The 26,870-nt window shown below is 38.2% G+C and overlaps 1 protein-coding gene across 8 annotated transcripts in view; it reads right to left on the bottom strand.

The window, feature by feature from the left end:
- The window catches only part of marchf8 (membrane-associated ring finger (C3HC4) 8), a 202,556-nt gene that overhangs the window by 16,264 nt on the left and 159,422 nt on the right, over positions 1-26,870 (bottom strand). For 7 of the 8 annotated variants that reach the window (XM_015603359.3, XM_022684883.2, XM_049481024.1 and 4 more), the window contains 3 exons: positions 19,185-19,264; positions 18,006-18,770; positions 1,190-1,370 (listed from right to left, as the gene is read on the bottom strand). In XM_015603359.3, the coding sequence (XP_015458845.1) occupies positions 1,190-1,370; positions 18,006-18,770; positions 19,185-19,264 (1,026 nt within the window). The remainder of the gene's footprint in view (positions 1-1,189; positions 1,371-18,005; positions 18,771-19,184; positions 19,265-26,870) is intronic. The other variant, XM_022684885.2, reaches the window with a different exon arrangement.

Genomic DNA, 26,870 nt, shown 5'->3' with positions numbered 1-26,870 from the left:
TAATCAGTGCATTTAGCTGCATTAAGTTGCACCCCTTACTGACCCGGATGTGTAAAAGCACAAACACACTCTCTCTGTCTCTGTATACAAATATTAGATAATTATAAATCATATTATTAATACCGTATTCTTCGCACTATGAGGCGCACCAGATTATAAGGCGCATTATCAATAAACGTCTATATCCTGGTCTATTTTCAAACACAAGGCGCAATAAATTATAAGGCGCATTTTAAGCAACACTAGTAAGGAACAGGGGTGTCGCCATGTTTTCCTTCTAATTCAGCAGGTCTCATCGCTGGGTGGTGGTGTTGGTGGGGGGGTTAGGTTAACTTTTTTAAAGGTATGTTAAATAGTTAAAAAAATACGGTATAAGATTCTCTGGTGCAGATAATAAAAAGCAGGATAAGCTCCTTTTAAAACCCTTGATTTTGGAAGAAACAATGAAAGAACACTTTTATCCATGTAGTGTAACTAAATTCACACAGCAATAATTGTAAAAATATTTGAAGTTTAAACATCACGTTATTTATTCTCATACGTTCTGTGCAAAATTTAGTGGTATGATGATTTATTAAACTACATAAATGATACGAGAGCAAGCAAATTCATAATAAATCTAGCCTGAATATGACATTTATAATGTATACACATTATTTATTTCATATTCATATGCACCACTATATGATTATTTATTCAAATAAGTACTTGACTTATTTAAAGCACTTATTTTAGGAAAATGATCTTTTTTTAGCTATTTCTTAGAATTTAACCTACTTAATTATTCTTTTGGCTTTATTCATTTTGACAAAAGTTAGATTATCTGTTATTTCTTAAATCAAGCTAAATTATCTGCCAAAAGAATAAGACCATTAGCAGAGAAGAAAAGCACATAAGAAAAAAATAATAGTAAATTTACTCCACATTTATTTGAATTTTACTTTCAAATATGCCATTGGTAGTAGTGAGCTGGGTACAGTGGCATCGTTAAGAGTTTTTAAACAGATACCTATATTGGGCTCCCTAATGGAAGCTGTGCCTGTAAAACGCCAGTGGGTGTAGATAACCCGAATCTTAGTATATTTACCATACCACACATCTGTACTCTCACAGATCAAAGCACATTAATAGTGCATGACTGTGTGTTTATTTAGCATGGTGTGTGTGTGTGCGTGTGTGTGTGTGTTACCTTCCGCAGAGGCTTCAGTTTGGTCTCCATGATGAACTCAAACTTGCAGAGCTCGCAGCAGCGCGTGTCGGAGCTTTTGATCCACTGCTGCAGGCAGGCCTGATGCACAAAGCGCAGACTGCCTGTGCAGTGACACGGCGTGATCAGCGGACTCTCATCATCACCCTCGCAATGACAGATCCTGCGCACACACACACACATACATAGAGAGAGAGAATTAAGCTCGCTCACACTCCAGAGCTTACAGAACTTCACACAAACATACAGCAGACTGGCAAAGCAGCTCCAGCAGATTCACAGCTTTGCTCTGAAGTGGAGCTGCAGGACGGCACTGATCACAAACATGTTGGAAGCTTTTTCTTCTGATACTTGTTTATCTTTAACCAGTGAAGGGTGAGCATGTGACGCGCTGTGATAGGAACTGAAGTCTTTGCCAGTTCTGCCAGCTTGATGATTCTGTACAGCATTTCCAGTTACAGGCATCACTAAACTGATAAACAAGAAAGAATAAAAGAAAGGGAGGAAGCACAGGCACACGCTATGAAAAAGCTCAGCAGTAACTACATAAAGAGACTACATGTGTTTCCAAAGAGAGTACAGTAGATTGCTCATTCAAACACATTCAGATTCTAGTTTCTAGCCTAGTTTCATTTTTTCATCTATTACAAAAATACTGGCGCTAGGTCTCTCAGGATTAGGCCTGTCATGATAATTACGATATCTACCTGTTGTAGAGGTAGATAATGTAAGAAAAAACATAATACACAATATTGAGATCATCAATAATTGTGACCTCAATATTGCTCATTCTTAACATGAAAGAGTATCACTGATTTTCTTGAATGTATATTTTATTTGTTCAGGATTTTAACAAATCATTATATTCAATTATAATAATAATTGTTCTTTAAATGATATTGAACTGTTTTATCATACTATTAGATAAGCATTATGTTACTGACATACTTTTTATTTATTTATTGCAATTTATTCTGTGACAATATATTGTACAAATCAAAATTGTTATTGTGACAGATCTACTCAGAATGCACCCACATTGCTTATATCTCTTCTAAATTTGACAAAGCTTCATGCGATATAAAAAAAAAATTATATATATATATATATATATATATATATATTATATATATATATATATATATATATATATATATAGTCGTAAATATAGACAGGTGACAAATTAAAGGAAAAAATATAACATAAATAATGTATTTAGCCATTTTTTTATGTCATACAGACATGCCAGATGCATTCTTACTAGAGGAAATGTTCTGTATGGTTTAGATCAGGGGCAGTGCTGTGTAGCACATCATGCAACTCGTAAACGTACTCAAAGTACTCTGCAGAATTAACATATTAGAATCATGAGAAACATCAACAATGCATCCACTGACAATTCTGTAGGAAATGACTTGCTCTCATTACATATGGTTCTATTCGGACATTACTCAGACTTTGTTCTGTAGATGATGCAAGATAATGTATGGATAATCTCCAGTACAACTGATTTGGACATTTGCGTTTAACTTACACACACAGCTCCCCCGGGTAATGACCAGAAACATTCTGGTTTATGATACAAAAAGGGGCTTTAGTAAGACACTGGGCCACCATAAGCAACCCATCCCATTAGATTTTAGTTGAATATGCTTATAATATACAATTTTATATTTTTTAAATGAATAATTGTATGAGCTTTTCTATTGTGTGGTCTGGCATTCGACATTTAATAATCTAATTTAATAAAAAACTACCTATTTTTGGACTAAAAGGTGCATTGAATTATAAGGCACACTGTCAATAAACATCTATTTTCTGGTCTATTTTATACATAAGATGCACTGGATTATAAGGCGCATTTTAAGCAACACTAGTAACAAAACTGTAATTCTTAAAAAAAATAAAAAAAAAACAACTTTAAAAGTCAAACGTGAGCTTGGAATTCCAGTATTTTGTCCCAGAGTGAGCATTAGCAAGTGCTTGGTCAGCCCCGATTAGCAGTGCTAGCCAGCTGCAGTTAGCGCTAGTAAATGCACTTGACAGCGATAGACTAAGGAACCCTAAGTGTTCCCGTAAACCAGGGCGCTATCATCTAGCGGTTCATCAAATGTAGCTAGTTTTAACACGGTAAACACACAGACTACATTCCAATATACCTGCCTCTGAACAGCAAAAGAGCTACAGCTGCGGTTAGCGGTTAGCGGCTAACGTTAATACTGCTGCACTCAGCCTCAGTTCTAGAGAAATTCACTGAAACTCCCTTATAACAGTATTAATATAACATTAGAAAAGGGAGAGAATCTTCAGTGGTTGATTAGGTAAGGCAGTATTTCTTTCTATATGAAATACTTGGCTCTTTGTCTGGTTACATGATTTATTTTATATAAATGAGACTGCTTGTATCTTATCTTTATAGAACAAAAAATGTAGTCACCCTTCTGGTTTTAATGAGAAAACTAGAAAATGTAGTGTTTGGTAATGCTGGTCTCCTCAGTGCTGGTCTTTTGTCTTGCTGGTGTAATCAGATGGTTCTCTGTAATCAGCTGCATCTTGGCTAATGTCCTGACCTCATTAAGGAGAACCCTGAGAGAGATCACATTTAGGTCTACTGCCACTGTTCTTACTAAAACTAGACCTGATATAGATATTACTCTACTGGAATTTATATTGTTAATGTAATTTTTTTGAGATTTGAGATCTGCATAGCTGCACTCATTTAATCTCATGTTTCCTTTTGGTAAAACAAACAAACTGTGGACCACATGGCTATGTATCATAGACCATTTATTTAAAACTATGGTTATACAACACTATTTTATAAAATCTTCGATATACAATCATTGTAAGACGGTTTTCTTTTGAACCATTGCCTTTAATGAAGAAAAAATATATTGTATATAGGCGATCAGGTATTCAATAACAGCATTCTGTTGATTTACAGTGATCCCTCCCTATTTTTGTGTGATCTGCTCAGTGTCTATTTTTTTTCCTGTCTGGAAGCACTTATGTTTCTCCGTTTATTCAGATCTGTCACCTCTCTACAGCTGCAATAAGAAAAAACAGATTAAAATTTACATACATGGTCTTTCTCCATCCCACTACTTCCCACTACATCTATACATGGTGCTTATTCTACAGTGAAACCAGAAGGAACTGAACAAAACATATGTTTTTTTTGTTATGTATGCATGACAGATATGGGTCACATACAATATGAATATGAACTGTCAGGGCAGGAAGGTCGGATCTTGAGAAAAAAATGGGAATGGAAATGAGGAAGACACCTGCTCAGTGTATCATCTCAGAATTGTTATCACAATGTGGGCGATCAGATGACTATAGGTGTATGCATGTGTGTACACATATATAAATGTATATAAATAGACACACATTTATATTAGTATACAGAGAGATATCTTGGGTGGGTTGGGGGTTGGTGGGGAATACGTGATGCCCTAGGGATGGTTAGTGATTCATTACAAGGATTGTATTTTATTATATTATATGTAATGTACATGGCTCTTTAGCTTTTTTATTGTACTTCCTATACTCCAAAACAATGGATATCAAAAACGTACTAATGAAACATTGGCATGTTCTAAGAGGTGACTTCTCACTAAGAGGGCTAAAAATATATATAAAAAAAGAGTAGTTACAGCTTATCTTCCGCTGACAAATGATGAATTTCTTTGATTTTACCAAATTGAAAACCTCTGGAATATAATCAAGAAGACGATGGATGATCATAAGCAATCAAACTAAGCTGAACTGCTTGAGGTTTTGCACCAGGAGTGGCATAAAGTTATTCAAAAGCAGTGTGTAAGACTGGTGGAGGAGAACATGCCAATATGCATGAAAACTGTGATTAAAAACCAGGGTTATTCCACCAAATATTGATTTCTGAACTCTCAAAACATTATTAATAGGAATGTGTTTTCTTTGCATTATTTGAGGTCTGAAAGCTCTGCATCTTTTTTGTTATTTCAGACACTTCTTATTTTCTACAAATAAATGTTCTAAATTACAATATTTTTATTTGGGATTTGGGAGAAATGTTGTTTGTAGTTTGTAGAATAAAACAACAATCTTCATTTTACTGAAATATATACCTATAATTAGCAAAATCAGAGAAACTCGTTCAGAAACTAAAAGTGGAATATGGGAGAGAAATCTAGACTATTAAAAGACAGAATTACAGAACATAGATGCTCAATTGCAAGAAATTATTAAACTAACTCTGTGGCAAGGCATTTTAAAGAAAAAGGTCAATCTATTTCTTCTTTAAATGTTTGGGGATTGAACAAATACAAAATACACAAAGAGTGGGTAATTCAGTGCAAAAAAAAAGAAAAAAAGTGAGAATAATTTTGGATGTTTTATCTTAGAAGTATGAATAAGGATTTTACAATAAAAGAGTTTCTTTAGGGACTTTGAGGAAATTAGCATCTGGATTTTCAGTTTGGCTGTGTTTTTTATTTTTTTTTTTTTTATATATATATATAATAATTGATTACTAACTGTGCTTGTAAATTTCAGAAGGACTTTTAAGTAGTTTTAATTAGAAGTGGTTCTCCTGTGAGATTGAGCTGTCAGCTTCTTATTGGCTAATTGTGTGACCTTCAGTACTTGGGAGTGTTCTCAATGGTTGTTTTGTAATCAAGTTTTTTATAAAAACTGATATGTTATTAACTCTTGTTTTTTTAACCCTGATGACAGCCTTACGCGTTGGTAATTTTTTTTTTTGGTCTCTCTTTAATAAATTGGATATTTTTTTGTTGACAAGTGCTGCTGTTTCTTTTTTCTATTTTTGGTCACTGAATTTGTTGCCAGGCACCTTGTGCAGAGAAGTTGCGGCAGATCTCTTCACTCTTTAACAGAAGCTTTAACAGAAAAAAAGATTTATAAAGTAGTGTGTTAGATGCATTCCTCTACTGCTCTCGAAAAAGAACTGATCACAAACAAGTAAAACAATGTGGATGTTAACAGCAGTCACATCTCAGGATGTGCAAAGATATGTGAGGTTAATTATTAATTTAATAAAACATTACATTTCGTCTGCTGCGTAATTCAAAAGGAAAATTCACACAGTGGTATTTTTTTTCATTACATTATATCTGCCTAATATCATATGCATTATTACTACTAACACAGTGTCTGTTTTTAACACCATTGTGCCGCCCTACTTCAGTGTGTGTGCAGAAAGAAGCTGCCGCCACATGGGGGCATGATTCCACTGCCTGCACTAATCACAGCCCAGCACCTATCCTGCATTCAGATCAATGCTGCAAACATCCAATCTAACATCTCCCTCCCCGTGTAGGATTTCTGCAATGACACTTCTCTCATTTCTCCCAGCAGGATCAATAGAATCGGCACAAAATCCCGCTATGGCTTTAAATCAAACCTGAGAGAGAGAGAGAGAGAGAGAGAGAGAGACCACAGCAGCCTTCCATCTGAGAGAGAGGGAGGAGCTGGAGACATTTGTTACTGCTGAACCAGGGATGGGGATGCCTACTGGAAGATGGGAAGGACAGAATGCAGGAAGCTGCTGATGGAAAGCTAAGCAACTCTGCGCAGTGAATAAAGTGGATGAATGCAAACAAGTCCTGAAGGGCTTCATTTCTGGACTCTCGGCTTCCTCCATCTGATTTAAAGAGTCCACTTAGAGAAGGGCTGTGACTGAAATGGCTCCCTATTTACTATTTAGGGCACTTCTGAGTACGTCGGACATTTTTCTTTGAGTGTTTAAATCATAAGGGGGAACTGGAACGTGATTTTGAGGGCACTAAAAACTCCCATAATGCATCATGATTTATAGTAAACATCGCTGCGTACTACGCGAGCCGTCTCGCTACTAAGCAATAGGCAGTTAGCCCTCAAATGGAGCGGACAGTGAGCCACCAGGGTTGCCAGATTTTTACAGTGGAATCCAGGTAAACCCAATTCACTGATAAAACGTGTTTCAAATCCACCAAAATGCAGAGAAAACTGCCCAAAAACAAAACAGCTAGTGTTCAGCATATCAACAGTGTTACAGGGTTTATTACAACATGAACTTAAATAAAATACATTACCTTAAATATCACTAATTACAATGATATATATATATATATATATATATATATATATATATATATATATATATATATATATATATATATATATATATATATATATATTTAAAATAATTTTATCTGCATGTGTATATTATATATGTTTTTAGAGTATCATAGGACACAAGAACCAAAAAAAGTAATTACAGTACATAAAAATAAACTTACAAGCAATGAAAGAAGTTAATACTCATACATAACATAATAACCAACACAGCTTATTCAAATTTCCATCAGCAGGACTGGAAGCTCTGTATATCTAAATACAACACTTATCAAATTTGACTCAAATTTCTATACTTTTAACACTTGGTACTTCAAAGCACAGTGTTTCCTCCATGCCTGGACATTTAGCATACCCAATCTGGCAACATTGCGAGCGGGTGTACACGGTTTAATTCAGATGCTTCTCCATGTAGTTCATGGAGGAGGATTATTTTTTTAAACAGTGTAAATATAACAGTCAGAGAGACGATCACTCCATGATTAGCTCAGAGCTTCACTAACTTTAATTCAGAGTGTGTGTGTGTGTTTAAGCGACAGGTGCAGGCTCATGATAATGACAAAGAAGTGTCCGAATTCACTCCTGTTTTCACCACTATTTAGTGAACTAAATAATGTCTACCTACATAGCTAAACACTAATGAGGGAGTAGGGAGCCATTTCGGTCACAACCAAGGACACACAATTATTCCCTCAGTGTCACGCTGAAGCACACACACAGAGAGTCCATTTGTGATTCAGAACCCATTGCTAACAGCTAACAAGTTAGCTGTGATGGTTAAAAGCACAAATAGCCCCAATGTAAGCAGTCCTGTAGTGAAGCTGATGGTGCCCTTGTGCTGCTGAGAAGTGCTGCTGTTCAAAGTGAATCTGAAAGCAGTTCACGTCAATCTTAAGCACTTCAAACAGACAGCAAACAGTAAAAATCAGGGATGGACTGCACTTTACTTAAACTTTTTATTTTGGTTTTAGAATTACGCTTAGAAAAATAAAAGGTTCAGTGACACACATGATCTTTCTGGGTTTTGGAACCGATTCTTCATTATTTCATCAACAGGAAAAACAAGATCCGAGGCCGGTTGCCTCCCTCTGTGCATTGCTAAGTCCTTACAGAGTTTATTCAATACTTCTGTGTATAGGCTTGCGAAAGTTGGCTGTCCTACAGGCAGATTATGAGACAAAGCTTAAGCAGATAAAGCAGCCAAGCCATAGCAAACAAACACCCAGCCACACCTTATAACGGCAGAGCGTAGACCTCCGCCAACAAACACATCTGCCAACCATCCTCCACGACCCTTAATTCATTCCCGACAGAGAGGGAAGGGCGCGGGGACGTTAATAAGGAGTACAGAAGACAGAAGACAGGAGTAGTTTCCATGTTTGTGTTGAGGAACAGCTTTTCAGATTGAAAGATCTGAGCAGGGTAATGATTATTTCCATGCTGGCCTTATCCGGTCAAGGCTTTACATGATTAACAGACAGTGAGATCAACAGGGATGTAATAAAAATATGTATCGATACATAAAGTGTAGTGTCAAAGTGCCTTTAAATATAGTTACTTAATTTTTTTTTATCACAATATCAGATAAAATGCAACAGCAATATGGCAGATTCTTAAAAACAGCAATTCAAATACTTCCTCATGCAAAGTACAGTGATTTGAATTGACTTTTTGTTGCACTTCATGTAATTAAGCATGATTTTTAAAATATTTTCTGTAATTATTTGTACAGTTGGGTGAATGTTCTTTAAGCAATGCAGATACTGCATTCTCGATATGCTCAAAAAAAACATATACGATAAGAAAACAAATCTCGATTCAATACAATATTGTCATATTGCCCTGATCCACATTAAAGTATCTATTGTATCACTATTCAGAAACATGGGGCCCCTTCTTACATGCCTATTGCTAACTTACACCCCGCCAACAGTCTATTCTCATGCCTTGAACCTGTGTCATTTCAATAGCTACTAAGTTTGCAAATGTATCTACGCCAATAAACACGGTGGTCAGGAAGTGAGGTGTGTTCAGGTAAATTTCTGGCTTATTGCTATCTTGGCAACGCTGGGGCACACCTTTATATTAACAATAAACAAAATAAAATTACATTGCTGTTCCCATAATTGACCTGCTTGTGCAGCCTTAACGCACAGGTCAGTTTCCTCTGCTGAGAAGTGCAGAAGCTTTGCGCTGTTAAAATGCCAATCTGCCAAAGTCAGAGCACATCTGGTTCTTAAAGACAATGGTGAGTAAAATGCTTTTTTGGGTGTGTATTCCAATCATTTGTTATCATTATTATGAAAGCAAAGACATACTAACACAGCCTAATTTAAGTCTTGACTTTCAATTTCAAAAATCATTCAGGTGCAAACTCAAACTACTAGATATCAATGTTGTAAGCTGTCGTTCGATCCCACTGTTATAATAGCAAATAACTTCAGATTTAGATTTAAATTATGGAGCGAATGTGTATTTTTATATTATTTTCTGAAAATGTACAATATATTGCCTTGCTTACAGTATCACAATATATTGAGACATTTAATGTCTGTAACACTGGTATTGTGATACATATCGTATCGCCAAACTCGCCAATACACAGCCCTATAGAGAACAAGAGATAAAACAAAACCTGCTTTATCTCTAACACACACAGAGACACATAGAGACACACACAGACACGGAAAAGCACACAAAGGCACGCAAAGACACACACACACACACACAGACACAGAAAAGCACACAAAGACACGCAGAGACACACACACAGACACAGACACGCACACAGACACGCAAAGACATGCAAAGACACACACACGGACACAGACACGCAAAGACACAAAGACACACAAAGACACACGCACACAGACATGCAAAGACACAGACACGCACACAGACATGCAAAGACACACAGACACGCACACAGACATGCAAAGACACGCAAAGACACACAAAGACACAAAGACACAAAGACACAAGCACACAGACACGCACACAGACACGCACACAGACACGCACACAGACACGCACACAGACACATACAGACACACAAACACACAGACACACAAACACACAGACACACACACAGACACACACAGACACACACAGAGACACTCCTTTGCAGACAGAGGAAGTTCTGTGGCTAACAAGCACACAGAGTTGAGAGTAATGGAGAGGAACAGGCCACTTAGCGCTTGTCATCACCGATATTATTTGTATTCAGATAGCGAGGGACAATTCATTTCTCCACCCAATTCCGAGAGCTGATGAGTCGGCAGACTTCACAAGACCCCGGTGACGAACCTCGCAGAATAATAGCCACAGAGCTCACCGTATATTACACAGCCTCAAATCCAGTTGACTGCTGCTTCTGCTGTGTTAATGGTCAAGTCTTCACGAGACACAGAATGATTGTGAATAATATGAATGAATGTAATTTGATAAACAGCAAACTGGCAAACACTTTCTCCCGCCCGCCGAGAAGAGAGGAACACAGAGCAAATAAGCAACTAAATCGAATGAATAAACTGAGCGTCTGGCTCAGTCGGCATGACAAATGAACAGAAGAATAAACCAAATAGAATCCGCTCTCCTCCCAAAAAAGAAAAAAACTCAGTATAAGCTGTTAAACAGGACAAGGTGCCAAAATTCAACTTTATCTGAGGCACAGAATATAAATAATTAATGATCCGCTCTATTTTTAAAAGCATTGCGCCGGCATTAATGCAATGATATTAGCACATCAGTCCCGACCACACCACCTTACATCAGTCAGAACATCTTAAACCCATCACACACTCCCAGATTCTTGGAGATTAGAGCCACTCAATCCAATTAGCACACATAAGACGTTCCCTTTTCTCCTTTATCCTTCTTCCTAACTCAGGTAAACTGGTCCCAGGCTCTAGCGCTCTAGCGCCTGTGACCTCCGGATTTGCTGTCAATGAACAGCGAGCACAGTGGCGTAATTGGACACCTGTTTTATAACCTCCAGTTCAGGGCACTTCCAGAGGCGCTTAAACGAGCTCACAGAGGAAACCCGCAACAAGCTAAAGATATCCACACTGGATATAACCACACGCACTTGTGTGAAGGAGTGTAAGTGGGTCCTCCGCCTAGAAATTCATATTCGTAATATTCTGAAAATGTCAGTTTCATGTACTAACTAGAGCCTATGTTCAATAGAGCGCGACATTGACAACATTTTTTGCAATTTAACTGGGTTACCCAGCATACAGTTACTACTTATCTTCCCCCTGCGAAAATATTCCTCACATTCTTCTCATACGCACATAACATCTCATCTGCATAACAAGCGTAGTTAGCTACCAGTACAACTGCAGGAGCTGTATAAATTATGACCCTCACAGCATCTCTGAATGCTTTCTTGCACCCCTGTTACATCAACCCTCTCCAAACCAATCCATGCGAATGCTTTCACTCATACAACATCAGCTCTGGTAGAACCAACCCACACAAACACAGCCATGCACAGCCTACCACACACACACAAACACATGGAAATACACATGGAGAAGGCCATACATGAGCTTTGACTTAGGAGCACATGCTACTTTTGCTCTTTGGCCTGTGCTGATCCCATGCGAGGCTGATCCCATGCCCTAGCTTAGCCCAGTGCTGCTGTAACCCTCTCAGGCGGGCTCACTGAGATCGGCTCTTCTGCTATATTTAAAGCACGTGGCTTTGTAAGGTACTGCATGAGAAAGAAAATCTGAAAAAAAAGAAAAGGAAGATGGAAACGGAAAACCTCACCTGGCCCCTCGAAAGCAGCCTTCACGAGGCACCTGGCTCTGTGACTCACTATAAGCATGAATGGACCAAGAGACGAAGGCAACAGAGCATTTTAGCTATAGCTGAGTTTTAGCTTTGCTTGGACGAACTATCAACCTTCAAATTTAATAGGAAGTAGAAGAGGCCACATAAGCCACTTTTATGCAGGTATTTTCACATTAATATAAAAGGGAATTAACTGGGAAGGAGCTAAAGTGCAAATTAGTGCTGGGCAAAAAATGACCAAAAATGTGTATCACATGATTTTTCAAGATTCTGAAGATTCATGACTGGGCTTTTATACAGGTTTGTGACTTACTGTGCTGTTTGGAGTATATATAATATAAAACACTAAGGCTTTAAATTGAGGCTTTGATTAGTGTTGAATTTATTTTGTCTCACAAAATTTCAAAATATAAAGTTCTCAGGTCTGAGTGTACGTGAATACATTCAAATGTATACTTGTACATAACCAGCACAAAAAGTATATTATAAGCTTTATAACCATAAAAAACTACTTTAACACGGCTTCCTTAACAAAACGAAATATTTATTTTTTATAAACAAACCTAAAATACTCAATTTTTAAGTATTCAAAAGAGAAATTTCTCAAAAGCTCTATTGCACAAGTAAGCCACAAGTTTAATATCAATTTCCAATATGTTATTCTTGATTCTTGATTCTAGATTAAATTAAATTAAATTAAATTAAATGTAGTGTGCATTAGTATTATCCTTCAAGCTACAGTTTTAATATATTTAGTTTCTTTTTATATATATAGTGTCTGCTCTTAAAGCTTTTTTGCACCTGAGAGTTATAGGGAGTTTTATCACTTTTTCTGAATAAATGATTCTATACTCGGAACTGTTTCTGGGCTCATTTGGGGGACGAGAGGAACTTTTTCCGAGCTGTGATTTAATTGCGCGATTCCATTCCTTTCTTTCTGTGTGAATAATTGCTGATAAAAAACGCTCATATGGGTAGGAACAGCAGCAGGAGCTCCTCAGATAAAGTGCTGTTCTCATGTTTCTCCAGGCAGGAAGGAGTGTTTGACTCCACAGAGCTATCGTCACTCCAGGGTGTTAGCTTGCTATGCTAACTGGCTAGAACAAGCTAGCGAGGTGTGTCAGTGTGCTTCTTTGGCGGTGCTTCTAGCGGTATGATGGTATGTTAAAAATACACCGGTTTTAATTTCCCCTCTGGATGAACCAGTATACTGCCCAGCACTAGTAGTGCAAATGCAAGAAAAATACCTATTCTAAGCCCTGAAAATATTAGGAATACTCTGATTTAAACATACAGATTTTACCCACAAGCCATTAGGTTCGACACCGCTCCATCTGTACCATCACTCTGACTGACTGAACTCTGGCCACATACTGTGCACACACCACACACACACATATACCACTATTGATATATGCGCCAGCGACTCAAATGTTGACCCACTGCCAGCAAACGCATACAAACATACACACGTCTCTACGAACATTTTTGCACGCACAACTAATAATATTAATACAATAATTATTGCTGCTGCCTTCCACTTTAACAGTTATGCACAATGCAATTCATGACATTTGTTTTGACAATTGTACTGTACATTAAACTAATGCATGCATTTTGCATATCCCACAGCAGATTTATTAAACTACCTATTTATAAAACACCAGTTTCTCTTCATTTAATGAATTTGATTAGATTTTAGATTATTAGATTAATACTAAAGACATGAAAACAATTAAAGGACACATATGCTATTCCATAGTAAACAAATAAAAGTGTTTTTTTCTCCACAATCACCTGACCTAAACCTAACTGAGATGGTTTATTTGAGGGGATTTGGGATGAGCTGGAGATTCACAGTGTGAAAAAAGAAGAAACTATTGTTCAGCACCTCCAGGAACTCTTTTAAGACAGTGATAAAACTATTCCAGGTAACTCTCCCTCATGAAGACAATACCAAGTGTGTGCAGCTCTGTCCTCAAAGTGAAATGTGGTACCTAGAGAATCTAAAGTATCAAACATATTCTGGTTTATTTAACACTTTCTGTTTACAAAATTATTCAGCACGTGTTCCTGTATAGCTTTAGTCTTCAATATTAAATGTACAATGTTAAAAATCATAAAAAGCAGGAAAACTAAATCAGAAGTCCACACCTTTTACTGGTACTGTATACCCATTATTCTTTATCTAAAATCTTTAATTTATTTTTGTGTCTAGTTTAATATTGTTTATACTGTGTATATGACAACAAACTCTTAAATAATGAATGCAGAACTGTTCCAAATGTTCAGGCACCAAATGCTCGCCAGAAGCTTTGAAAGACCTAGAAAAAAAACTCTGAAAAGACTTTTAAAAGACTAAAGCCATGTTTATCAATCTTATTCGTAAAGGACCGGAGAGGATGTATGTTTTTATTACTACTAAGCAAAGGCACATCCTATATAAAAAAACAACTGTTTAAAAGCTGAGACTAGCTAATGAAACAAGTAGAATCAGGTGATCTGATGTTTATTTAGAATTAAAATCTGCAGATACACCGGCTTTTTAAGAATACCATCGGTGACCCCTGGACTAAAGTCTCATTTTGTCACATCTTAAGCAAATTTGTAGGTTTTAGTCACAGACTATGATTTTGCAATGACTACAATTAGATTCCAGTTCCCATCATGCTACATTTTGTAAATTTACAAGAACAGACGTAGAGAAACTATGGAGCAGGAACAGAAACAGCTCTTGGCCACAGCTGCCTGTGTGTGTTCAGTAGTTTGTTTAGGAAAAGAACACTCGGTATGCTGCTTTATGTTTTGGGCTGGAAATAGCTTACCTATTGGTTACTAACTTTTCTATTTTTTTGCTAAAAAGAGGTATACAAAATACAAAATATATACAAAAGGTCTATTGTAATATTTCCCCATTAAACACAGTTGATTTTTTGGAACAAAATATTCGGGATAACTGCAGCAACCCTAGCAACTCTAAGCAAGGTACTTTAACAGTGACAGTAATTGCGACATTGAATTTTTGGCGTTAAAAAATAATAATAAAAAAATGTTTATTTAGGCTACAAAGGTTCCACTTTGTCTGATTTACCTGCTCAACAAATATACTCAGCTCTGGATTAAAATAACATCTAAAAATAACAATTTCTAAATCAGTTTCTCGGATTTTGCTATTTATAGGTATATGTTTGAGTAAAATTAACATTGTTGTTTTATGTATACACAACGGACAATATTTCTCCCAAATTCCACATGAAATATTGTCATTTAGAGCATTTATTTGCAGAAAATGAGAAATGGCTAAAATAACAAAAAAGATGCAGAGCTTTCAGACCTGAAATTCATATTCATAAAGTTTTAAGAGTTCAGAAATCAATATGTGGTGGAATAACCCTGGTTTGTAATTACATTTTTCATGCATCTTGGTATGTTCTTCTCCACCAGTCTTACACACTGCTTTTGGATAACTTTATGCCACTCCTGGTGCAAAAATCTAAGCAGTTCAGTTTGATTTGATGGCTTTGATCATCCATTTTCCTCTTGATTATATTCTAGAGGTTTTAATTTGGTAAAATCAAAGAAACTCATCATTTAAAAGTGGTCTCTTATTATTTTACAGAGCTGTATATGATATTGATAGATAAGATGAACACAAACCCACTATTTTAATTTATGTATTAATATTATTTATATTTATTCTTATATTAGGGTTTAACAGGGCCACAAATACCTAAAACCTTATACACTGTACTGTACATGTTACCAGGAAACAATCTACCATTTCTCTTTGTTCAACAGTATTCTCCTCAGACATCTCCTCCCATATGTCAAGCATGGAAACTTTAAACAGTGCATTATCTCTTATTCAAGCAATTTTAAGCATTTCTTCAACAATAACACAAGTAAGCGAACGTGTACAATAGGGCATTAAAAGAACTGAATATCTTTTTTCCCATACCAAAAATGTCTGACACTAGAAAAACAAAATATAAAAAGAAAAACTGCAGTATGTATATTGTTCTCCTTCTTTTATGATCTTTGTGAAAATGAAATGCAGTCACTGTGCAAGAATAATGGCAAAAAGATGGCCCACTAAATCAAACAGTGAGATGCCTGACACAGCAGCCTGGAACACAATTTAAAAATGTGTAGAGACATGCTTCATGCACATTAGAGGTACCACGCTACAGTGGGAAGTGCCATTAAAGTAAAAATAGGTGCAAATGGAAAATCTGACCTTTTTTCAGTTGGAAAAACTGAATAGAAATAATGCATGCATGCATGAATAACGGAAACCCATTCAGAATGCTGAGACAGGAACACCGGAACTAAAACAGAGAAGTAAATTATTTCAGAGCTTCGCAGGGAAAAGATCTATAGGTTAGTGTATCCGCGGCCTTGCGGAAGTGAAGTTCTCTTGCTTTCCTTCAGCTCCCAGGGCTGTGGACCTACGACCTGTGCTGTAATCAGATCCCCCCTCCCCACCATTTTCCTCTCCAAGCTCTGGCAGAGTTCCACCGATCGACTTGCTGCCACAGGTAACTGAATGTAGAGTCTGCTATCGACTGGACTCCCTGGACGCGCTCTCACCGGTGCAGCTATACGTCATACGGTATACGGTACGAGTGCAGCTATACGTCATGTAACTATACATCATACTCAGAAATGCAGCCTAACTGTACAGTACTCGGTAATGATCCACATCCTGGTAATTCTTGACTGCAAAATATCGAATTACCCTATTTTCCCCATTAAAACACAAATGACAAAAGTTTCGGATCAGCCAAGATATTGTTGGTGACTTTATGTGGTTTCTAACGCTGTGTGACATGCTGGTGTCTGTTAAAATGAACAAAAGCACACTATATAGCAGAAAAAGCAATAGCAATAGCAGACATTTTGCTTCCTAAATTTTGTACTTACTCTTTTTTAACAGATTTTAGACACCAAATAAGCCAGACTACACTGCTATGCCAAGTCATGAGATCAGTATATAACTGAATCATGAATTTTTGCTTTACCTCAGGGGATGTCTTGGGAATGCCCATATCTGTATTGTGTGTTGTGAGGTGATATCTTGTGAGTGTGTTTGAACATTGCCCAATGTGCTCATGACAAACAACGTGAATAATCGTATAAAGCCTGCTAGTGAGTGTCAGATGGATGAGACATTGGCTATCCAAAGTTGTGTGGACAGAAAACATTTCTCAATCCACAGTGTCATGTGTGTACTGTGGAAAACGTTATAGAAGGCATTACCACGCACAGTAGACAGTGCTGTGGGTGTTAATGATTGCACTTTGTGGTGACTGGCTAGAACTTTCAATGCAAAAACACAAGCAACTCTATATAAAAAAAACAACACATCCACACACAGTGCAGCACTGATTAGCTTAGGTGGGATATGAGAAAAGCCATGGGAGATGACACTAATTCCTGTCACATGATGTGGCATTTCAGTGTATTTTAGCTTTATTTAGCAACTTTGATTGTTGCTAATATGATTCCCATTACTTAAACAGTTCCTATGCACAACTAAACAACCAAACTTTGGGCCACAAACAAATCTTGTCTGATTAACTACATTTTTGATAAGCTATTGCTTTTAATTAACACAGTAACAGATTACACAGACTACTTTCACTGATCACAATTAGCAAAGGAAAAAAAAAAGAAAAACCTACCTAGACGGCTAATCTACAGCACAGCAACACTTCCACAGACTGAGGTTTAGCCAGGCTGGAGCAGGGTTTTTATTATTTTACTAATTTTTACAGGACTTAAGCAGTTATGAGGGCATTGGGACTCCTCCTCTACAGGGCCAAGGACACGAGGTTAAACAAGGGGCCAAGCGGGGGAGAGAGGGAGCCCCACCAACCTGCAGCAGTCCCCGGACAGAGAGTACGGCGAGAGTGGCCCTGTTTTTTCAGACACCGGCGAGGAACAGTGGTCTAGGTCGCCGTCCTCCTCCAGCGAGCAGAGAGGGGCACGCCGTTCATCGGTCTTCGCCAACCTCCACCTGGACGGGTCGTCCTCGAACACCTCGTCGTCGCCCATCTCTTCGCCGCAGGCCTCCAGCAGGGCACTGGACGATTTGGTGATGTAGCCTGTCAACTCCCCTGCCTGCAGACTGCCTGCAGTGGAAGAGCGAGGGAATGGGAAGAGGAATCGCAGCAGGTTGGAGCCTTTCTGGAGCTCGGACGTTTGGGAACAACGTTCTGGCCCCAAGCTGCTTCCGTAGCCGCAAGTACTGGAGAAGGACGGAGGCTGGGAGGGTAACGGGGGAGACAGCAGGTTGGCCGGTTTGCCGTTAAGAGGTTTGGGTTCTGTTTCTGAGCTCAGTTCGCCCTCAGAACACGTGCGGTCGATGAAGTGTAGGCCACTGCACAGGCCGTCCATCTTCTGGCCCACGTCGTTCAAGGACTTTGAGAACTTGAGGTTGCTGCCGTCTGGCTTGATGTTAACCGAAGGCTTCAGCAGCGAGAGCCACTCCGCTCCGAACGCCGTCTTATTTTTGGGCTTGGCAGGAGACTCCAGACACAAGGTGGTCATTGTGGCACTCTGCGACACCGAGCTTTTGCCGTCAGAGTTCAGCAGAACCACAGCAGTCTGCGCAGGCTGAGCTCGAGAGCCACCGTTAGAACTGCATGCCAGAGAAAAGGGACGGGGCGAAAACGGAGGACAGTGGCAGGGATGAGAGACAGAGAGAGAGAGAGGCAGAGACAACGATGAAACAGACACATGCAAGATGCATTAGACAGTGAGAGAACAGAGTGGACTGAGGGGAAAAAAAGAAAGAGAGGTGAGAACTGAAAAGTGGGATAAAAGAGGCAGCAGAATAAAGGCAGGCGGTGCTGGCCCACTGAATAAAGCATTCTCAATACCAGTGTGAGTCACACTACCAGTCGTTTAATGAAAGCCTCAACCTCTCTGCCTGTGCCTAGTGTCATATTTCTCATGTCTATTGCCAAGCATGGCCTGCTTTGAGAACATGGCCAAGCTCACACTGCAGCACCTCGAAAAAAGCGTGCAGTTCATCACTATGATGTCCTCCTACCTGCAGATGTCCTGGTTAGAAGGTGTGACTGAAGTCCGGGAGAAGCTGCAGGGGGCGTTCACAGAAGTCGGACTCCCTGCCTGTAAAAAAAACAAAAAAAAAACAGAAGACACATGTTCACACATCTGATTCTTTTAACCAGAGAAGAGAAGTCAACATGAAACTGCAACTGCAGGGTTACCAGAACCCACTTCAGCTCTTCTGGGCTTTTGAGGAAGTGCAGGTTTCATGAGGTTTCTTCCAGTAAGCAAACAAAGCTGGATAAAAAAGGTTACCAGATTTTGTGCTACAGTGTTTTACACCATATTCTATATATATATATATAATATACAGGAATATTTATGGCTCAGGTTCTTATCATACACACACAGACCAGAGGCCACGGTTTATTCCACAATTTATGTCCGCAACTAATTACCTATCGACTCGGCGTGTAACAAAGAGAGAACTTATAGCCCAAAGCCTGACAGCAATCAATACAGGATTGAGCGTCCACAGCTGCCCTTCACACGAAAGGCGTGAACGCGAGTACGCACACACACACCCACACACGCCACACAGATGTGTTTGATTAAAAATATTCATAAATGCTATTTTGAGCTGGGCAACAAAGCCAATTAATACGAGCAAGAGTCAGGAACTGAAAGTGCTTACAGCTAAGCCGAGCTCTTCAGAAGAAAACAGAAGATCGGTCAGATCTGAAAGTGTTCAGACTGAACACAGAGCTTACATCCTGTGCACTTCAAAGCAAATCAATAGAGCCGTCAAACTCAAGTGCAAAATGTCAACGTTTAGTGATTGGCTACTAAAAATACGTGACTTGATTGACGACCTTTTTTCGCCCAATTTGATCTCTATGTAGATTTCTCAGCTTTTTTGTTTGTTTGTTTAATTTTTAAATGTGTAACTGTGTTGTAAAATGAACAAAAGCACATTAAATAGCAGAAAATAACAGTAGCAGACATTCAGCTTCTTACATTTTGTACTTACTCTTTTTTTTAACAGATATTGCAAAACATGTAGTGTCAGACACCACGTAAGCCGGTCTACACTGCTATGCCAAAAGTCATGAGATGAGATGAGATGAGATACAATCATGAAGTTATTCATCTTAACCTCAGGGGATGTCTTGGAAATGCCCACATCTGTATTGTGAGTTGTGAGGTGTTATCTTGTGAGTGTGGTTGGTGGTTGAACATGACAAAGAAGCATGAATTATCATTGGGGTTTGAGCAAGGTCTGACAGCGAGTGTCAGATGGAGAAGACATCCCCTTTCCGAAGTCGTGAGGACAGTTAACCTTTCTCAATCCACAGAGTCATGTGTCATGTGGACAGTGTCGTGGGTGCACCTGATGGGGTCTGGCTAGAATTAGCTAGAATTGGCTACTTTATAATTTTTAGATTAGTTTTAGGATAACACCAGTAAAATGCCACAGAGAAACATCTCAGAAGGTAACAAAAATGACCCACTGTCTGTTACTGATATTCAGTAGTTAATTCATAGTGAACCCTTACTAACAGCACATACATCTTACGGAAGGCGGATAGATAAATAAGATAATAAAATAAGTAATGAAAAAACTGACCATATCGTCTGATTAGGCAAAACACCATACGACACATGAATAAAATGGTTACTGCTTTGTTTTCTGAGGAATTAAGTAATCACTGCATGTCTGAAGCTCACTTGCTGCTCTCTGATTCTGACGAGACGACGAGACGCACAACTGTCATGTTCTATTAATCACACATTACTGTCAAACACTGCCCTGCCTGTACAACCTGCTGCTCCTGAAAGAGAATAGGAGATGTCTGTGGAGGTAGACTGAGGACATCTGAGTGTACGTGTGTGTGTGTTTGGTGTGTTTGTGAGTGAGTGTGTGAGTGTGTGTGTACACGTGTGTGCAGTGACTAAGTGCATAATTTACACTGAGTCAATCCAGCATCCTGCAGTTCCATCCATCCCCAGGGAGGTAATAGTACTGTGTGTGTGTGTGTGTGTGTGTGTGTGTGTTCAAACCTGGCACAAGCTCTGACATTTAGCAGAACTCTACACACATTTTTACACACAGACACAGACACACACACACACACACACACACACCCCACCAATACAAGCGCAGTGACTGTGTCTGACTCGACCATTAATGAGACTCTGGGCAGAGCTTTTGTTGATGGCAGGAAGGGCACTGCAGAAATAGAAGCAGAGGAAAAAAATAAAAGCAGCACAGTGATGGGCAGTGTCTTTAAATACACACCACGGGGCAAATCCAATTTCTCTCTCTGTCCATCCGTGAGCTCAGCACTGGAAATCTCTCTGGAGAGAACACCTGCATGCCTCACATATGCACCGCTCTTCTACAAATTCTACAGTCCAGCTCCCAACATTCAGCCATAACGTCATCCATGTAGAACAGCACTCCCATCACACTACAGCAAGACATGATGTGTAATAATTACTGCTGGACCATCTACAGCAGATAAACACAAACCTATCTGCCCCCAGCAGTGAAACTGTGTTCTGTGATGATGGTGCTCCATCCGATACCTTTGGGGTGAGTTAGAAAATTATCCAACATCTTGACCTCAGTTATGCTCTTATCCCTGTATGTAATCAATTCCTCATAACAAATGTTCCATAATCTAGCAGAAAGCATTTCTCGAACAGTAGAGACAGTTGCTCACACAAAAACAAGATTTTTATTTTTCACTGTATAATAAGTGTCTGTAGTTACTGTGTAGTTACGCATTAACAATCCATGCAAAAGCTGTGTATGTAACTACCAGTGAAGTACACATTGTTACAGATTGATTATAGTTGTACAGATCATATACATATGGGCATATGTGCAATATTTTGCTCTAATTTCATATCAAACAAGAGCTATATATATATATATATATATATATTATAGTTTATGTATACATATATATATAACGTTTTAAGAGTTCAGAAATCAATATTTGGTGTTTTCATGCATGTTGGCATGCTCTCCTCCACCATTCTTACACACTGCTTTATGCCACTCCTGGTGCAAAATGTCAAGCAGTTCAGCTTGATTTATTGGCTTGTGATCATCCATCTTCCTCTTGATTATATTCAAGAGGTTTTAATTGGTCAGTCAGATTCTAAACACATACACAGACACACACACACACACACAAAACATATTCCACGCACACTATTTCATGTAAAACACACACACTATGTGAAAAAATCACCCTATTACAAGTGAAAATTGACATTGACACACATGCACATTTACATAACCCCTACAACTATAATAAATCTGTGTATAAGAGACATTTATTATAAAGTTGAACCAAAACAAATAACAAGCAGGTGTCCCAATACTTAGTGCACTACTGCATACTGTCAATACAAACATTTACACATGAAAATTCTATTTTGTTTTCTCTTAGCCTTTTTACAGCTGTGGCACTGTGACAAAGGGTCTTGCATGCACTATGCAACTCAAACATAGTGTGAAACAAACAGGACACCATTCAAAACACTATGTAATGCTGCATAATCAGATTCCGATTTGTGCTAAATGCTGCAATATTACACTATTGTCCAACCCACATACAGTGCATCTTTCACTTTAAATGACAGTTCCATGGCTCTCAACATATATAAAATACATGTGTAAAGGATGTCCTTTAGTGAAGGATAAAAGTGCATATATATTAACTTCCCAAATAAAGGGTAAGACCAGAAGCAAGAATGTTAATTCTTACATAATGTTCCTTTAAATCAAGGGAAAAATAAAAATCTAAATAATTTTTATAGAAAGTAGACAAACAAAGTATTTTAAAAAACTTATATTTTACAAAACTTTGTAAAATATAAGTAGGAAAAAATACCTGTTAGTTTTACAGGACAAGGAAAATGCCTTATTAGATTTCCGTGGTCAATAAGTCAATAAAAAAAATAATAATCCCACATCCAAAAGTATTTAAGTATTTTTAATTGGTCCACTTACCGTGCAAATTGAACATAAAGAACAACTGGCAAATTCATATTATGTACAAAGTGAAAAAATAGTAATAGCAGCAACATGCATCATAATTTAATTAATAAACAAATTGCTCTACTGAAATGTTGAATTTCATCATGTTACATAGGGACATAATGTCAAACATCATGTCAGATATCATGACTTCTTACCATATACCCTTAAGCCATGACTGGTGCTGTAACCATGAAATATTTTAAAGGTACTGGAAAAGGGCTGTGTTCATTTTTTATTAAATTCAGGCTGTTTACACTGAAAAAAAATCTCCTTGAACTGCACAGATCGCTGACCTATTGCACCACCTGTTGCTGAGAGCCAAACACAGTGGCAGAACCAGTCAACATTTTCCTTTCTATCTACCAGGCCGTGAATCCTGAGTGATTTTGTGTTTGCAGTAAAAACTCATGCAGCTTACTGTTCAGGAGATGCACCAGCTACTAAATATATTTATATTTCTGTAGCCTGGAACCAGGAACTGCTTTTAGTTAACAGCTGTGCTAAACTTGTCAAGAGTTGAATTTATCGTCTCTTAATGTGTTTGAGAGCATCAGTTATGAAGTTGTAAAGAGGTAGAGTTGGTAAACAGTAAATAGCTCTATTTGAGTAATGTTTCAATCCATATTATGGCAAGAACTACTCAACTAAATAATTAAAATAATTACTGTAACCATGCGTTCACACTGGAAAGCAAAAATGCGACAGGTGACCATTCATTTCCTATGGCAGGACGTGATGTGTCGCTGCGGCACGGGAGAGGCAACAAGCAACAAAGTGGCAGAGAGACAAGCAACACGGAGTTGAAATTTTCTCAACTGTATGCAAATGATTTAAGACGCGATGAAGCGACATTCTAACTCAATTGGCTTGTAGCATTTCTTTAGACCAATCACATATAAGGCGGTCCGAGGTCCTCAAGCTTCTGCTCTTTGAACTCTTTGAATCTTTGAACTCTACCACACAGACATTCAACATCTTATTCAACGTCTTATTAAAAAATATATATATTTTAACCATTTTAGTGATCTAAATTTAGTTAGCAAATACATATTTAATACTAACACACATTTAATAAATATTCTTTAGGGCCATTGAAGCAATACAATTTTTTTGGGCCTTTTTTCTTGTTGAAAGCTGGACAATAATACACGCGCACGTGTTGAGCTTTGACACGCCCACAAGCAACAAACATGGGGTGACATGAGGCAATCTAGTGTTGAACGCAGGGTAAGAAATGAAGGTCAGTGAATCCAGGAAATTACAAGAACTTGAAAAGTATCCTCAAGTGCAGCCGCAAAGACAATCAAAAACACTTTGATGAAACTGGCTCTCATCAGGGCCGCCCCAGGAGAGGAAGACCAAGAGTTTACTCTGTTGCACAGGATGAGTTCATCAGAGTTACCAGCCTCAGAAACTGCAGGTTAACATCACCACAGATAAGAGCCATCTAAATGGTTTGTTTAACACTTTTAAGTTACATCATAATTCCTTATGTGTTCCTTGATAGTCTGGATGACTTCAGTATTTATTTAGGATAAAATAAAAACTTTTGACAGTTTCTGTATTACCTTATTACACCTAAATCAAATTTGAGCAGTAAGACTGTAGAGATCTGTAGAATTCTAAACTGCATGTCACTGAATTATAATGCAAAGACTACACCAAAGTTCTGACTCCATTTGAGGAAACACTAGTTCCACGTAAAACCACCTTTTCACTGTTCATTAGACGCAAAGACTCAACAAAACTGTTCTACTCAAGATAAAATACACAGCTCCACCACAAGGACATTCTGAAGAGCTCGGCTCTATGCAGACCTTTATCAAGAGCTTGAACGTTCTGATGTGGTTCACCTTGCGGTAGATTACCTATCCAAGCAATCTGTTCTTACTGCTCTATCCTAGTTCAGACCAGCTGAGCCCGACTCAGGGGAAGTAAGATAATGGTATGAAAATAAAAGCAATGTTTTATGGTCACTGTTTGTGCTGACAATGACAAGTGCTTTATAGATTCTAGAGTGAAAAACCAGGAATAGAGTAAAATGCAAGGTCAAAAAGAGAAATGAAAGCGAGAGAAGAAGAGAAAACTCAGTTTTTAGCAGTGAGCACAGTAAGAGAGAAGTCAGCACTACCTAAATCCTGCTGGGTCAGTGAGCTTTGCTGAGCTTAGGCAGCTTGACGCTACTATTTCATGCCAAATTGCACTTAGCATAGTGTTTGCTGTTATCAGGGAGGGTGCATTCAGTACTACTGGCTTTGGGTTTTAGTACTTGGAGATGCCATTCCCTCATATTTTTTTGGAAATTCCCACACTATGACACACCTTGCCTTAGCCCTTTTGGATCTGGACTGGCTGTGTTCCAATAAAATGAACAGAATCACTCCTTAAGGGCACTAGGTAAAAAAAGAATGCAGGCATTTCAAACAGACTCACACAAAGCATGGGCCATCAACATACAAAATTAAGTCACAATATTATAAGCACCACCTTGTTTTCACACTCATTGTCCATATTTTATTAGCTCCACTGACCATACTAGAGTACTTCTTTACCTAAAATGTTTACATTCATTTTCCTTTCATTCTAAACAACCAGCAGCCCACCTGAATGGGCTTGTTTAACAAGTCAATCTTCAGACAACCAATAACCAGCTTCTACTTAGCTGGAACTAATTTTTCTATCCCATTTTATCCCCAATTTACAAGGCCAATTACCCAACCCACTCATTAGAACTCCTCCCTATTACTAGTGATGCCTCAACTCCTACGATACATGTGAAGAAAGCCATCGCTTCTTTTTGAACTGCTGCTCGGAGGAAAGCGAATTTAGAATCTATGGTAACTGAAGCTGATAAGACTGTGTATTATGCTATAGATAATTTGCTCCAGTAATAATTAATAGCAGCAATAATACAAAGGCTCCAGTTACAGCACAGCCATAATGATACTCAAAGGCAAATAATACTATATTGTAAATATGAAAAATGCTTTTCAGCCCTCAATGGAAAATCTGCTTTCCTCCCATGTTGCTCAAGCAGCTGTAAACAAATCCATCCAATATGATTGCTCCAAGTCTGAATAAAAGAACACTGCTGAGTCTGCATTGATTAGGCCGTCGTTAAAGGGAGCAACAAGGACACATAGAGGGACAAACACACATCTTTAAATCCAAAATTGAAAAATAGGAAACCATGGGTGCGACCAAAATGGATATATACTATTTATCAATACAGAATTTGAGTGTTATTTAAGTGAAGGCACAAATATTTCCCACACTGAGGTTTTTATATTGTAGCTTACTAAATGTTCTCAATGTGGACCAAAATACATTGTGAGTTTTGATACAAGGCAAGAATACAGAAGACAGTGGGGCCAAATTAAGACAATTAAGACTGCCCATACAAGCTAGTGATGAATATGAACTTCCTATATTTTTCCATACAGACTGTTCTTTAATACTTTAGATCCTGTATGTAAGCATCATTACGGTCATATTTTTCATAAATTTCAGAGGCGCTAGAATAGAACCCTGTGGGACTCCACAAGATGGACTAAATTAAACATTGAAGGGGCTAAAAAGGGGCTAAAATTGGGTGATGTATGGGTTTAGAGGCAGGGCAGGAAGGAGAGCTGATTGGCCTCTGATAACTCGGACGTCAGAAAGGGGGCG

This window comes from Astyanax mexicanus, chromosome 7, assembly GCF_023375975.1.
Source record: "Astyanax mexicanus isolate ESR-SI-001 chromosome 7, AstMex3_surface, whole genome shotgun sequence".
Taxonomy (NCBI): Eukaryota; Metazoa; Chordata; class Actinopteri; order Characiformes; family Acestrorhamphidae; genus Astyanax; species Astyanax mexicanus.
Note: the sequence above shows the minus strand (reverse complement) of the source record. Positions and strands in the feature narration are given on the sequence as shown.